The 17,281-nt window shown below is 34.8% G+C and overlaps 1 protein-coding gene across 3 annotated transcripts in view; it reads left to right on the top strand.

Annotated features, from left to right (window-relative positions):
• Window positions 1–17,281, top strand: part of LOC101894176 (ecdysone-induced protein 74EF) — a 257,086-nt gene that overhangs the window by 105,914 nt on the left and 133,891 nt on the right. For all 3 annotated transcript variants that reach the window (XM_059119692.1, XM_059119693.1, XM_059119694.1), the window contains 3 exons: window positions 5,678–6,497; window positions 6,568–6,756; window positions 9,149–9,707. In XM_059119692.1, the coding sequence (XP_058975675.1) occupies window positions 6,411–6,497; window positions 6,568–6,756; window positions 9,149–9,707 (835 nt within the window). In that variant the 5' untranslated portion in view covers window positions 5,678–6,410. The remainder of the gene's footprint in view (window positions 1–5,677; window positions 6,498–6,567; window positions 6,757–9,148; window positions 9,708–17,281) is intronic.

Below are 17,281 nucleotides of genomic sequence, written 5' to 3' on the forward strand. Positions count from 1 at the left end.
AGCATCTGATTCCTTCTAAACTTCTCACATTCCATATTTATTCTAACGCAAGATCATCTGTGAGGATGATGGTTATCAACTCACCCTTCTGGTACATCCCCCACAAAGAGTCACAATTTTCAATACTTATATCCCTAAAAACTTGCGAAACAAGTCAATGAATCTTTTTAAACTCGGTATGTCTCAATATTTTTCTCAACCAGAAATTTGATGTGAATATCGAATTTATCGGCCAAATCCTCCCCCACAAAAATTTCAAGATTTTGATTATTCGCATAAAATTGGAAAAAAAAGGTCTTTAAGTTTTGCAAACACCATTTTTTCAGTATTAGATAAAGTGGAATATTTTTGTTGGACAAACCGACCAAAAATTTCTGACCATTTTAACTCCAAAATATCAGGAAAGTGTCGTTTCACCCCCAAAATGCAATATCTCGCTTCTTCATCATTATAATAGCCTATAGTTGTTGTTGTAAGTTTTGTTATTGTACATTTTATTATTATTATTAGTAACGAATTTTTGTTTTTATTGTTGCTGCTGCTGGTAGATGGTCGGTCGACTGTGGTTGATGGCAAATTTTTACGTAGGTTTTTCTTTCTACTCCATAATAATGAAAATAATATGAAAACTCTTGCCATAGACGAGAGTATCTCTGCCTGTGTGTGTGTGTGTGTGTGTGTGTCTGTTACTTCAGTGGAGGCTTGTCTGTATGGGTCTATTAGATGTCCATACACACAGTACGAATTTTGTTGCAAGGCAAGCTGATGGCTGACTAGCAGGCAAACAGGCAGACAGGCATTAGAAAAGTAACGCAGTTGCTGCTGCTGCTGGGGCAGCGACTGAAGCTACAGCATTGCAGTCATTCGCTTTTTAGCGTTTTTCCTTCATTTTCTTTAGCATTAGTTGTTTGGTTGTTTTTTTTTTCATTTTTTGTTTTGTTTTGTGTAATCCATACACAGCAGATGTTATTTGATTTGGTGTTATTGAACTTTATTGTGTTTGCTGTTACTGCAACTAGTGTTGTTGAGCATGTGGTTGTTGTTGATGTTGTTATTGTTGTCGCCGTTGCTGGTGGTAATGGTGTTCATAATGATGATTAACCGGAAGAAAGGAACCACTAAAAACAAATTTTCTTTTCAATTTTAGTTTTTTTTTTTTGCAATTTTTTTACATTTTGTTTTTTTTTTTTTAATTTTCCACTGGCACTTGGTATGTGGTGGTGATCTACTTGCTGTCACCGATGGGTAACGGCATGCCTTGGCTCATTGTTTCCAAACAAAAATATTATTTTGAGTATGAGATTGTTATTATTATTATTGTTCGAAAATTTATAATGGCAGAAGAAGTTTAATGGGGATTAATTCGCACGTATACTGTTACTTTGAGGGGCGAGGGTGACTGGCAGGGGTTTTTGTAGCTTTGCTTGACTTTGCATATTTATTTTTGTTATATTTTTTTTTGCTCTATAATTATTATGGGATATAATTTATTAATTAATTTGAATTTGAGGAACTAATTATGAAATCAGCAGCGTTGGCTTTATGCATTCGCTCACATATTTAAAGAAGTCATGTGAATTTTGTTTTTTTTTCTCCAGACAATGAATGATATTTGTTATTTTCAGATATACAAAAAAAAATAAAATAAACTGTATAATATAATGGTTTATTCAAATGTGGCGAATAAATAAATAATAAATATAAAATCGATCCAGATATGAAGGCAGGCACGTGAATGACTTAAATATTAAGATATCATTTCCGAAAGACAAAAATAGACTGTCGCAGGTTTAAATTTTTGAAATTTCGAAATAATTTTCCATTGCGGCATATAATTTTTTTTATATTTTAAAATTGGGTTGTTGAATTTAAATAAATTTAAACAAAACCCCAACATTTAGATTTGCCTAAAATGTAAAGATATGGTAAACATTGGGTTTGAGGGACGTACATTCTCAGCCAATTATAAAATTTCTTTTAGAACAGTTTAAGGTTTTCATTTTCGGAAGGACTATTTTGTCTGAACAGATAATTTAACTTAACAAATCTTTTATAAAGCTTTTAGGAAATAACGGATATAATCAAAAATATTTGATTTGTGAACCTTTTTTAGATGTTGCGGGCTTTGTCAATTATTTCAATCTTCTTCTCTAGAAAATAAAAAAAATAGGTCTTTATTGGCCAAATGATAAATATCATTCAGAATTAGATCATTAGCATTCATAAAATTTATTATCAGAAGAAGGAGTACCAAATATACTCAAATCTCCAAAAAAAATCGCTCGAATTTGAAGAAAGAGTGAAACGCACTCTAATTCGAGCGGGAGCGCTCCTGGGAGCAAAAAAAACAAAGATAGAGCAAATTCAATTATTCGATGTCTCTCCAATTGGATTGAACATGGTTTCCTCATTTTTGGGTCGAAGTAAAATTTGTTCGAAATTGAGCAGATTCAACACTTGCCCAGCACTATTTAAGTTTTTGTGATACCATTGTCGTATTACACACCTCCTTCCCACCATTCCTCCTTGTCTTGCATGACATGTGGCTTCAACAAGATGGTGTGGTTTCAATGAACTTATTAAGAAGTAAGTTCGGTAAACAGTTCATTTCACGTTCGAGACCTGTTAATTTGCCGCTTAAGTCGGCCATTTAACGCATTTAGACATTTTGGGGCTATGTTCGAAACCTTGTCTATACAGACGAGCCCGCTTCAAATAAAGCATTTATTCGTGGGGTACCGGCTAGAAAGATTATGCTGAAATTGGTTTAAGCGGGTGGACTCTTTGAGGCGCTATCGCAGTCAATCGCAGAAATAATCTTCAAACACTGAGCAAAAAGATCGTTCTATCAATTCAAATAAAGATTGAATGCGTTTTTCTGAAGTTTACGTGTTGTTGCAAAGAAATCATATAGCTCTTAAAAAATCACCCTTTATTTCAATGTGATAAATGTTTGATAGGGTGACGTACGAAATTATTTCCATGACAATTAGAATATGGCAAAAAGGGATTATCCGATTTGGTTCAAACTTTTACGTCGTAATTTTTTCCAAATTTAAATTCGGGGGTAAGCAATATTGGTCCACCAATTCTGGTGCTTCCACAATCCCACAAAGCTTCACAATTATCTGAAAAATGACAATTCTTTGTATAATACGAAGGAAGGTTCAATAGAAGTTTTAAGAAAGTTTCAACAAGAAACAAATTAACAGTAAGTTAGGTGTCAATATCATAAACTCAAAAAATACAAAGTATCTTTTTTAACGAAAATATGGGAAGCATAGGACTTGCAGATTTTCCACCGATGAAACCTACCACTTCTATACAAATTCACATATTCGTTTAAACTTCCTTTAGAAAATATAAAGCTATCAGAGAAAATACTAGAACAAAAAAAGCCCTATTTTGGGCGCCACATATAGAATTTTCCATATTGTTTGTATGGTTTTAGTTGACATTTGGACTCAATATTTTTAATTATATAATAATTTGTAATTATATATATAATAAAGCTATTATTATTAATTTTTTTTTTTGAAAATACAACATGAAAGATAGGAACCCGATACTTTTCTTTATTCGTACCGACAATGTATCAAACCCCTAATTGGGCGCCAAATGAGTTGATTTAATAAAGAAACGTAAATATGTTTTGGAAAATACTATGTTGTCTTTGCAATGGGCAAATAAAAACTTCTATGATTTCTTCAAGCTACAGAAGGATCTTAGAATATGGCAAAACCTTTATTTGGGCGAAAAGGCAGCAATATATAAATTTGAGGAAAACCTAGTTGAGCCTCTGGTTTAATTTTTTTTTTACAATGTGCCAAGTATAGGGAAGTCCTTTAATCCATAACGAAATACACCCTGGAATACTCCTGCGAGTCGTACCTGAATGTATCATTGGTTTTTCTTAGAGCAGCTTCGGAGCTCCGAAATGTAAATTTGAGCGAGTCTCACTCTCCTTTTTTTACTCCTGCGATTATCGAGTATAATCTTTTATTTTATGGTTCTCGAATAAGAGGGAGTACTGTTTGATTGTTTTCGAGAGTGAATGAAAACCAATTTGAATGGGGCAGATGCTTTTCTCTTGCCGAGTACTCATTTAGTTTTTGTCATAACGTTGTTTTATTTCTATGTATGAATATTTACTTCACCCCCAGGTCTGAACGAAACAAAACCAAAGACGTTGCTCAAGATGTACCAATAATGCAGATGATAGTGTAGAGTAAAATCTTACCCTATTTCGATCTTTTGACCTCCATTCTTACATTTCAAACAAGAGTGAATCGGAGCGCTTCCACACAAAACAAAAGAATGAAAAGTAAATTCCGTAAAACACTCCGACTCTTGGAACACTACCGTTCGCGAGCAAGTTTCTCTCCCGAGTAAAAACGAGTAATTCCTATATCCATGGTCCAAGAATGATAAGTTTCTTCTACTAAAAACTCCTCTAACACCCTGCCAATCCAAAATCTATGGTCCTGCCGTTACAAAATGTATTTTCTTTGATAATCCCGCTTTTGTGATTATTTCTTGACGAAGAAGTTATTCTACTATTTGAGCAACTGGAGCTCCCAAATCGAGGTATGAAAATTCAGGGAATTTTAAATTATTGTTTTCTACCTTTGTAGGGTATAATGTCTATGAATTGTAGTTGACGAGAAGTGTTGTATATTTTAGTAAATCTGTTGTTTGAATTCGAACATTTGTGTAAATCCTAGTCGTTTTTTTTAAACTAACGTTTATTCCAGATAATGAACTAACCTTTTCAGTAAAGCTTAAGACCCTAGAAAATCTGGACAATTTCGAGACACTGGAAAAATGATTGATTTAGTTTAGCGATTCTTTTCGGAGAATGCTTCAATTGAACTAGATCTGAACTTTCCAGCACTACTGGTCTTTTATACCCTCCACCATAGTATGGAGGTTATATTAAGTTTGTCATTCCGTTTGTAAAACCTCGAAATATATAAAATAATAACCTGATGATTTTAGCGACATCATTCACCGGAATTGTTTCAAATTTGGTATTTGAAGTTCGTAATGGATACTACAGCCTAAGACAGTAAATTGCCTATGCAGGTCCATGTCTTCGCATAGCCCCCATATAACGGTGCCTCCCGAAATTCAGTATTTTGATGATTTTATCTACATTATTACCGAATTTTTTTTAAGTTTCGCAAAATTGTAATGGCTTATAACAAATGTTACCTATGCATTTCCATGACGTCGTATAGACCCTAATATAACAGCTACATTCGGTATTTTTTAAGATTTTAACAGAATTTTTAACGGATTTTATTGTTTTTTAGAATTGCCAAATTCGTTCCAAATGGTGGAGGTTATTCAAAGTTCGGCCCGGCCGAACTTATAGCTTTTTTACTTGTTTATTTTCATATGTTTGGGAACTCCAATCTGACATTTTATCAGAACTGCAATACATTTTTGACAATTGATCAATTCGCTTTGGAATAACCAAATTTACTTGTCTTGGCGTACAGACATTATTTCATCATCATCAACCGCCAGACATAGCGCACTACAATTTTAAAATATCTGCACACCTCATATCATAAAAATTACATGCGTTCTTAATTCAATATTTAAATTTACTTTAATTTTTATATTTTTACTAATTAATTGTATTTTCTTCTCCCTTTTCTTCTCTTTCCAGACTTATCACAATTTTTGTAGAACACCAACTGGTTGCCTTAAATCCAATTTTATCAGAAATAACTTTTTTACCTAGTGTGTAGTGTAATTTTTTTAAAAAAGAAAATCATGCGTTTTTTATATACAAAAGAATCTACATATATATATCAAATCACACATTTAGTATATAATTAAGTTACAACAGTAACAACAAAACCAAATTCGCTTGTAAGTGTGTAAATAAGTTAATTGTTTTGTTTATTTGAAACGGGAAACAGAAATTCGTCCATAATTTTTATGAATCTATTTTTGAAAACCAATTGGCTTTAATTTCTGAAAAGAAGAAAGTAAAACAACAACAACAAAAACAATGTAAATTTTTTTATACAAACTCCACTGAAAAGCTGTTATACAAACAAAACTAAAACCAAAAAGAGGAAAACAAAACAAAAAAACAAATTTTATAAAGAAGTGCCTAAAACTTGTTAAAAACCCCAAAAATCTTCCCCCCAACAAAACCCTATCCCTTTTTACAAGGAATCAACACTGAAAGCAAATAAAACAAAAAAACTGAATAAATATTTAACGAAATAAAAGTCAACGGAAAAGATCACTTGAAATTGTGTTCTTTTTCGTGAAAAAGCCAAACCAAAAACCAATCCACCAGCGCATCCCCTAAAATTTTTCAACGCGACACCGGTGACACCAACACGCTGGCACTGGTGAACGAAGTTCTAAGTGGCTTTGCCTTAGCGATGCCATTTATTGATGACGCTCTACTCTGGTGTCCGGATAACGATGGTCGCATTGTGGGTGGCCTAGACATATCAGCATGCATGCAGGTTAGTACTTGAATTGAATACAAATGACTTGTTGTTGAAAGTAATATCTCTTCTTCTTCTTTTTATCTAGGATGGAGTACCCCAATCCAATGAGAATGTCAGCGAGAGCACACAGCTAGCCGAGAGTACCACGGACATAAATGCCCTAGAACCTTCGTTGTGCAACAATGACTCTTCCGATGAACTGTTCCGTCAACTATCCGAAAGTAATTTTGAAATAGAGAGTCTGCTCTCGGATCTGGCCACAGTTGAAGTGAAAGTAAGTAAAATTGGTCGGCCGAAAAGATATATGTAAGGCAGATGCAGTTCAGATAGAAATTTCTAACTTAAAACGTGAAAGTGAGAAAGACCCGGTGAAGAGTAAAACTCACTCGAAATCGAGCGAGAGCACTTCTCTTAGTAGAAAAACAAAACAAAAAACTATTTTTCGGTTTCGCTGGAATTAGGGTGAACATGCTTTGCCCATTTTAGAGTGAGGGTGTCTGCACACGATCACACTCACCTCTTTTCACTCTTAGAACCAACTCTTGCTCTGTTTTGGGAGATTCAGTTCCCACTCTAATTTTTCAAACACGAGCGACTCGGTAGCGCTGCCACCCAAAATAAAAGAGTGAAGAGTAAACTCTGTAAAAAACTCCCTCTCTTCGAACAATCCTGTTCGCGAGCCAATTTCGCTTCCGAGGGGAAATGAGCAAACCTATGACCACATTTTTTTTACCCGCCACTCTGAGGAAAATTAAAATAAGGTATAGGAATGCCAACTTTCAATTGGGTTAGATTAATCGGCTTTTTATATTAAAAAGTCTAAAATTTGATTATAGATTGTTATATAAAAGCAAAATTATCTTTGCTGAATCGATTCCAAATTTGAGATTTTTAGACCAACAAATTTTTAGCATTTATAAAGTTTGCTATTTTTTAGTTTTTAATAATTCCAAAACTCCAAAAATTTAAATCGTCATTGGCTTTTAAAGCCGAATTCGAAAATTGAGTTAAGAGGTCAAAACCTAAAGATCGAGTTAATATTTCAAAACCAAAGATCTAAAAATTCACTTTTTTGGTGAAGACAAAAATCGAAAAGTCTGAAAATCAACTTCAAACAGCTAATGCATTCGGCAAGGTTATATTAGAGGGTTGGGCAGCTTTCGATTTCTTTTTCTTCGTCGCAGCCATTTAAGGTGGGCTGCGGCTCCTCATATTTAACCTAAGCCCTCAGCCCCCCCTGCTTTGGGGGGTGGTACTTCCGGCTCTGGCACATCAAAGGACTTTTTTGATGCCTTCGTTGTTCTTTCCACCGATACCACCCTTCAAGATACGCAGGGAAGCAGTCGTCGCTTTTTTTTGAGATCCCTTAATTTTGCGTTCAAATAGGTCCTCTCGAACTCCTTAACAAACTTCAAGTTTGTCTTGATAAGCAGCAGCTCCATATTCCTGTCCTGGAAACCCATCGACATACCGTCTAAAATAATTTACTGCTCGCCGATATGCCTTCTTATCCCTCATTTCCTTGGGTTTGGCGCTCTTAATACCGGGAGAGCTCAGCAGCTCTTCCATTTTATTAATGGAGACCCCGCTCTGCCCACCTTCCACTTCGATGGTCTCCTACCTTAAGAGTGTGGTCTTGTCGTGCTTACCGACGAATTTGTATTGGGATCGGTCGACTACCTTGGGAGTCAACCCTTGATTAGAGTTCGAGGCATGGATTATCCATGTCCACTTCCTCATCAGACAGAGGGGTTTCCCAGAAGTATACAGGAATGCTGTCCTGACTCAGACTTAACGGTCCCATCTGCTGTCTGGTCCACACCAGTATCAGCCGAAAAAGGAGTGTTTTTTTTCATGGCAAGGACTTGGTAACTAAACTTGATATTCGTTAAGGCGTATTAACGAAACCCCGTTACAATACAGTCGGTACTTTCACTGAAAATCTGCAACACTGATGAACACGTGGTCACATAACGCCCCAGCGTTAGGCGGTCGAAGGCCGAGTAGTCAACCTTAGCCGACTTTGGTCTAAAAAGTCAAAATCAAAAATGCATTTTTTGCAAATTGGTCAAAATTGAAACATAGAAAAGTCTGCTTTTTTGTTATCTTTAGTGCATATTTATGTTAAACCAAAACTGCCCTTCTCGGTGCATGTCGCTCTGAAAAGTTATAGAAAGATTTCAAGCAATTTAGGAGAGCTACAAGACATGTTATTAAATGGAATTTGTGGTAGGAATTCGACAATTTAGATTGAAATTTCAATTTCTTTTGAGATGATGAATTAGTATTAAGTCGGCCTCCTAGAACAAGTTTTGGACAAATTTTCATTATTACCACCGGTATTTTGCTTTGTAAAATTGGTTAGTGCTATGGCTAATTTTCCCAGAGATTGCAATAGTCCTTATCATTGTCTATCCGATTTGGAATTCATGACGTCCGTTAATAACACCCATTACAAATTTAAGGCCATACTTCATTAGACAGTGTAGGGAGGTTGTACGTATTTGTATTTTTGAATTGGTTAGATTTATTTTGAGACCTTCCAGCCAAACTCGCTCAGTCATCCTTTGTCTTGAAAAATGTTTAACAGTCATCAGCCTTCAAATATATATTTTCATTCGACAATTGTCTTCTAATCAATTATCCTCTCTTTTTCCCCTCTCCAGGAAGAGAACAACAACATCAGCGATGTCACCAGCGAGGGATGTGTTACCGACGACACATTTGCGGCACTGGTCAATGGGGCCGCGGCTGTGGCCAGTGCCTCCAATATCGGTACAAGCTCGTGCAATGGCGGCCGGGTTTCCTCAACCACATCACATCTAATCACCGGCGGCGGCAATGGCATTCAGCTACCGGGTGAAAATTCTGCCCTGGGTTCTGTGGGTACAAATTCGTTAACGCTGGAACCCACCGCAGCGTCTTCGACCCAGGAGCAGGCAAATAGTTCATCATTTCTCACACGTAGCAACAATAGTAATAGCAATAGTAACAACAACAACCCAAATATTAGTAGCAATAACAACAACAATAATCACAATTGCACGAATGGCACCAACATCAGTAATAACAACAATAGCAACAACAACCTTAGCTCAGAGAATAACTCATCGATATTCGATGATAGTTCAACGCGATTTCTGATCGCATCAAATCCCCTGCTGGCCGAGAAGTTAATGGCGAAAAGTTTAATACTCAAAACCGAAGCAACGACAGATTATAAAGGTAAGTATTGTATGACAGATTTTTGTTTTATTTTTTCAAATAAGAGAGTTTTTATAAATGGGTGAAAAACGCAGAAAATTTTCATAAAAGAAAAGCTAGTTTTGGGAAACGAATATAATCTGTAGACATAAACTCCGATTTTGTTCAGGTAATATCCCTGTTTCGGTATAGGTATATATTTTGGGGGATATCAAAAAATCAATACGACTTACGTACTTGTCAGCGTTGTTTAAGTCCCATAGCTTGTTTTGCACCTTAAAAAAGAAAAAAAAATATTCAATACCTCGATATATTTCATTTCTTAACATATATAAACCGAATGACTTGATTCAGGGTCGTTATTACTTCCTATTTTTCTTTGTTGGTATTACTGTATAAGCAAATGGTTTCAACTTTAAAACCTATCGAAACAGATTTAGTTAATAATAAATAGGACTTGTTACACAAATCGCATTCAATTTATTCAATTCAAATTTAAAACTGAATGAATCTGAATTTACTTCAGAATGTTTACTTTAGTATCCAGCGAATCAAAATTTAATTGTAATAATGGTCACTATTGGGCTGCCTCAATATTGTAGGTAGCGCCTTAAAGTATGCTTCACACATATGTTTTTTCATAGATTGCTAGTCGTTGGTTCTTTTTTGATGAAACGGCATCGTGCAACGCAAACGTAAAATATTTTTGTTCGTTTCTTATAAAAAAATTAGCTATAATGGTGAACCCGTCCATAATCGGGAACCTTGTTTTGGTTATTTAGCCAGAGTGGCGTCAATTAACAGGCAACTAATATATCGTTCTTAAAAAATATGAATCGCACGCGCAAGTCTAGGTCTAAACATTTAAAACAATAACAATGACAGAAGTAAAAATGAGCCGGTTTGCTTCGAAAATTTTATATGTTGATTAACGTTTTCTGTGATATATGCTACAGCCTGTAAAAGTGCAGAGATAATGCCCGTTTGGGAAAAATTGTGCTTGGACCTTGAAGCTATCATTGGAAAATCTGGACCTTCTTGCGAGAATGTGTTCTATCTGTTAATATATTATTACAGTTAACATTTCAGTCCGATGGATAGTTGAAGGACCAACAAATTAAAAGGTGATCAAAAATATGTGTACTTTGTGGAGTTTCAGACAAATATTTCGAAGTGTTACTAATCGCAATATATTTTCTGTAATTTTTTGCATATTTTACATGGAAAAGTTCATTTCTAGCTGGTTGGATCCCACCCCTTGAATGATTTCAAAATTCATTTCTGTTGTTATTTGTTGCTTTTCATTGTGGGAAATCCAATCGGAGCTGTAAATTTAAAATTTAAATTCGACGAGGTATTATTTAATAGTTTGACATTTGAGAGAAATTCATGTACTCGGTTTGTTTTCAGCACATTAGCGAAAGAAACCCCTTTTCTAAATTATATTGGCCTCTCTATATTTAATATTTTGGATTTTCACACAATCAGCTATTTTTTGAAGAAATGAGGAATTAAACATTATTTAAAGCATATTTTACGGGCTATTATATTCAACACATTAACCCGAAATAAATGTAAATGTGTGACTTACATAGTTTTTAAGTTCAATGTATGTATATTGTATTATTTTCTTTGCATTTTTTGCACATCACAAATCAGTCACAAACCAGTGGGTTACAGTTTGAAAGGCATAGTCACTACAACGGGTATTGCCAACTATGTGTTTTAGTATGGTTTGTGGCTGCGGTAAATGTAATAAATTGTTTGCATATTTGGTAATAGCTAACAAAGCATACTTTTAGGGATGTACTATTCATACTGTAGTATGCTATTCCTCACTAGATGGCTCACTTATATTTGAAATAATATTAAGACTAGCAACAGAATATTCTTCAGAAATAGATGTCCCCACAATAAATAAGACATATTAGCGAGAAACAAGCATTTAATGGAATTGTGCTGCTAAGACTATGATACGTGACAAAAACGAAGAAAAAAAGCAAATATGTTCGGCCGAGCCGATCTGTTAATACCTTGCACCATTTGGAAGAAACTTTCAAAATTTAAACAAAGTTCCGTTCAAAAAGTACGCTATAATTTTAAGAATTCGGAATGATGTTATATTGGGGAATACGAAAACTTGAACCTCGAAAGCCAAATATCTGCCAGAGAAGGTGATGCCTATTACAAACTCAAAACAACAAGTTTGAGATAATTCTGTTGAAAAATCATCAAAATACCCAATATAGAGAGGCATACAAAGGCGAGGATTTTTGAAGGAAATTTTCTGTCATTTACCGAACTCCAATGCCACTTTTAAAAGAATTCCGGTAAACAGTGTGGCACAAATCATCAAAATATCGAATATCTGGAGGTACAGTTATATTGGGACTATACCAAAACATGGACAAATGTGGATAGTTCCATGCAAGAATATTTGCAGCAAATATGGGTTTAAATTGTGATACATAAGGGGTGGACTAATATTGTCCATTTTCGTGCTTGACCAAAGGTTGATATAAAAATGACGGGATGTTTAGACTACTTCCCTCACTTAACATGAGATATGTATCATCATTTTGAAAATTTTGGCATTGTTGGTAGTGGACGGGTGGGAGGGGTAGGTACAAAACCTCTTGGACCGACATATAACATCTTAAAGCGACAATGTTTTTTCCGAAAATTTCTTAATTTTGTGTGGGAGGTACAAGAAAGAGAGAGCCAATTGGTTCTACCTATCCTTAGTCTAATTGAAATATTACGATATGCAAAGTTCAAACTATATCGGGAGCTCCCTTCAGAGGATATGAAATTGTTGAAATTTTTCTCATTTCTTATATCTTTAATTTTTACAAATGTTCTAATATAGGTAAAGTTTGATCAATATAGGACAATTGTTTCAAAAAATTACGTGAAGGTTTCAAAATGTTTATCCTTTGGGTGATAGTTCCAGAAGGATTGGGACGATATGTAACATTCTCATACTAATCGAAAAATATAGTGCCAGGTAACAGAGTAACGAGAGACCGGCCCTATAAGTCCCATAATAACACACGAAGTTTGAAAGAAACTTGTAAATTTGTGGAGAACATTCCTCGGATTACAGCATCATAACCCAAGTGTTAAGCATATCAAGCAATTTGCATTTTTAGTTCAGTTGGATTAATTAAGTCGAAATTTGGAATTTTCTGAAAACTTTATACATTACACTGCGCGACAAAACACAATTTTTTGTAAAAACTCGGCAGAATTCAGCAGATTATGAAAGTAGAGCTAAAATAGAAGACACGTGTATTGGCGTTTCGACAGTTTGTGTCGCAAAGTATTTCAAATAGAGGGAGTAGTTTCCTCCCTCTTCACACACTTTTGTAAATTTTCGGATTAAGATTCCTCGAAATCCGTGCATTTTATGTCTATAGTGTCTTCGGCAAAATTGCAGACAAAAATAAGAGGAATATTTTGTTCGAACTCGAATTCGAATTTAAACTCTCAGGTCAGTCAACAAAGGGGTATTTTTGGTCCTTTTTTGAAAATATTGTCAAAATCTCTTTTAAATGGGATCGTAGGAAGTCAATATATTCTACAAAATAATTAGTCATAAAATTTTACCATGGGCCCTAGAAGATGTCAAAAGTCGAAATCTTACGTAAACACCAGGAATTCATGTAAATTATAAAGCCATTTAAAGGTTAAAGCCCTACTTTGTGTGAGTTTATGCAAAAATCTCCCACAAAGCATTATTTAAGATAGGTGACGTCAAAGACAGACATATTCTTCATCGAATTTTACTATGAGTCACCAAAGGAAGGAAATCTGTATTTCAATTATCAATGTTACCAATGGAAACCGAAAATATTCCCATATTTTGTGATAAATTTTCCTTGTCCTTTTTCGAGTTGACACCTGAAAGTAACACAAAATTTCGTTTTAGACACAAGGTATCAAAAGAAGAAATATTCTTTACAACATTTTACTATAAATCTCAGAATAAACCATATATGTAGGTACAATAGTTTTTATGGAAATTACGTTCAAAATGTATGTAACAAACGGGAAAATTATGTGCTTCCTTTTTTTACTGGTTAATTTAACACATATCCAATCCCAAAAATCAAATCAAAATCTCCCTTTATACTTCATTTTTTGAGAAAAGTGTCAAAGAAAGAATTATTCTAGAACGAATTTTAGTGTGTGTCTCTGAAGGAAAGAAATAGAAATTCCAAGTGGAAACAAAGCTTATCCTCGTACTTATTTATTAATTAAAATAGAAATATTTTTGATTTTATTTGAACCCAAATTTTGGGTTATTTTCGGGCCCCAAAATAATGTTTTTTTTTTCGATTTTCTTTAATTAATGTTCTTCATATTTCAAACATGATGTTGTCAGTTTGAATTCAAACTACGCAATTCTGCAAAATTCCAATATGATATATATTTGCACAACATATTGTCTTTCATAATATCCATCCTTCATACATGTATTTAATTGTATTACATTCGCGCACACACACACTCACTCACTCTCACTGTCTCTTCTATGGATACCATTTCATTCGTCTTCAATTAAATCCCTTCAAAATCATAACCTAAAACCGCAATTTAATTGAATTCCATGTAATTTGAAGAATATGAAGAAAAATAAACTTTGTTTTCTTTTTTTTTAAAGAATTTCATATTTGTTTGGTGTATACGTTTTAGCGACATTAAGGGGGAAGAGAGGGTAGGCGGTGTGAATCAGACCACATTAAGTTCTTTGGCATGTAAAAATTTACGCTCTGCCTGTCATAAATGCCTACAATACATCAATACATTTAGCCCCGGCGGGAGGGAGGGAGGGGAGGTGCGGAGGTCTTCCCATGCGAGGAGGAATCTGTTTTACTAAAGCTTATGTGGAGTCCCACAACTCTCTTCAAGCCAGCCCTTATTTTCTCATCATTTCTCCTCCCCCACTCCCACCAGGGTGTTGAGAAGAGAATAACCTTTCAAGGCCATTGCAAAAGGTACAATGATCTTTGAGAAAACACCAGCATTACGGTATACAAACACCAATACAGCGACAAATCTAACATTCTTCTCATCTCTACACATGCATTGTGTAAGGCAAGTTGGCTCCCCGAAGGATCATCCCCTCTCTCTGGCCAGGCACGTTTCTTTCAACAAATTCAATAAACTCTGAAAACAAATCATTTTTCCAACGAACAAAAAAAAACAGCAACAACACAAATAATTCTCCTCTCCTGTGTTAGTATGCGTGGAAGAGCAGACATATCCTTCCTTTTTCCATTTTACACAGGCAAACGGAGATCCTCATCATCCGCCAATGGTTTGCCTTCGTTTACACAGAAATAGATTTTCAGGCAATGAAAACAGGAGGATTTGTTCATTCTCTGTGTGTGTGTGTGCCTACGTGTCTCTTGGCCACCAATACATAGTTGCCAGGACACGACAGGGAAAAGTCATCCACATCTTCTCCCCTCTGGCAATGAAACATCCAAATTTGACATTGGGTCCAGAGGCAAGGAAACACAAATTTATAATCGCACTTCAAGTGGGAGTAGTTCCAGGGAGGGTCTCCAGACGCACCAACTTGAATTCCAGGCATCTCCTTTAGCCTCAGACGTCGCAATGGTGGCTGGCTGGCTGTTGTTGTTGTTGCGAGACGACAGGTCAATAAATTCTCCAGTATGAAAATATACTTTCAAGGTCAAAAGGATATTGCCTTTGTTCACAATGGAAGGAACAAATAACAAAACAGAGAAGAGGAGGACTAAAGCACAGCAGCAATGAAACAGCCAACCACCCAGGCCTTCGTGCATCCTCCCACAACATCCTGTACACAAAAATCTTCTGTTAACTTTTGGAAATTTCGGGATACAAGACGAGACACACACCACCAGCACCACCTAACGAATGATGAGGATGGTGGCAACATTCACAGAGTTTCCGTATCGTCTGGAGATGAAGAAGGAAGAGGCCATGACGGCGGCGGCATGTTTGGATGCCTCCACCATAACGGTAACTGCGTCGGAAACAGCATTCGGGCGACTTCCACCCCCCAAAAAAGTTCGTTAGTTAAATAATGCCTTTGTCCTTGAATTCGTTCAAACGAATTTTCAGGGTCTTATGGGTATTTTGCCTTTTTGGAAAGTGTCAGCCTACATTACGCCAGCCAGCAGACAGGGTGGGACCTGGGTGGCTGTATGCGGATAGTTTCGGTTTGTGCGAGTGTGTGTTTCAAGTTCAAAATGCGTATATATTCGTAAATAATATTGTTGATGTCTTTTTTATTTGGCCAGGCCTGGAGGATGAGGACGACAGACATCCTGAGACCAAACCAAAAAAAAGCAAAACAACAACAAAAACCTGAATTGAATGTCATTTATATACGAAAATAAAAAAGAACGCCGCACACTCACACAGACGCAGACAGGGCCACAGCGTCGTGAACTTGAAAAACATGGCTCTTTTACAGAGAAACCAATGGGTCATTGTAATATTGCGGCGGTGTCCTTGAATTTTCTGGTCTCCTTAATTTGAAAATATTAAGGAAAAGTGTCCTCATTCCCAGTTGGCGGAATGATGTGGTGGAAAAGTGTCGTGTCTAAGGGTGTTTCATCTTAACGGGGATCAATGTATCGGCACTGTTTTTTTTTGTCAATATTTTTAGCTTTTGCAGTGGGGTAGGGAGCTAAGATGTTGGGTTCTTCCACCTACATTTTTCTTAGTTTTTCTTTCAATTTTTTTTAAGCATGACAACAAAAACTTTGTTTTCTTTTCAAATGATTTCTGTTTTCCGCTAAGTGCAAAGCTAACATGAATGCCATAAAAAACTTTCGATAAAGAAAAATAAGACATGCTCCGGCCCACGGAATATTTGTTAAATTATTTAAGGATTTTAGGTTAGGTATTAAGTATTTGGTTTATCTTTGTCTAAAAGTATAGGTGTAGTTATTTAGATAAGATAGGTCATAATTTGTGATGTATTCTTCAACAACGGGTATCGTCGCTGGTAAAAATATGACGACTTTAAAAATGGAATCAACATAAATATTCCGACTTTAGGGAAAATATGTTGACAATTTTGGAGCAATATTTTTATAGATACCATTTGAATCATTCTCAGTAAAATTTTTGCATATGATTTGGAAAATAATAATTTAGAAGAATTGGAATTTCTTGATGCAATTTTCTGCAATTTTTTAAAATGTTTTCTGTAAAAAATTTCATATTTTGGCTGCCTGGCATTCAGAATTCGATTTTCTTGGCCAAAAATATATTTTTTCTTATCGCCAACTTCTAATTTATGTATGAAATTTGATAGTAAATATTTGCTAAAAGACGATAAAAATAAAAAATAAAATAAATAAATAATAATATTAATAATAATAATAACAAGAATAATAATAATAATAATAATAATAATAATAATAATAATAATAATAATAATAATAATAATAATAATAATAATAATAATAATAATAATAATAATAATAATAATAATAAAAATAATTATAATAATAATAATAATATAATAATATAATAATAATAATAATAATAATAATAATAATAATAATAATAATAATAATAATAATAAT

Source organism: Musca domestica, unplaced genomic scaffold (assembly GCF_030504385.1).
Source record: "Musca domestica strain aabys unplaced genomic scaffold, Musca_domestica.polishedcontigs.V.1.1 15, whole genome shotgun sequence".
Classification (NCBI taxonomy): Eukaryota; Metazoa; Arthropoda; class Insecta; order Diptera; family Muscidae; genus Musca; species Musca domestica.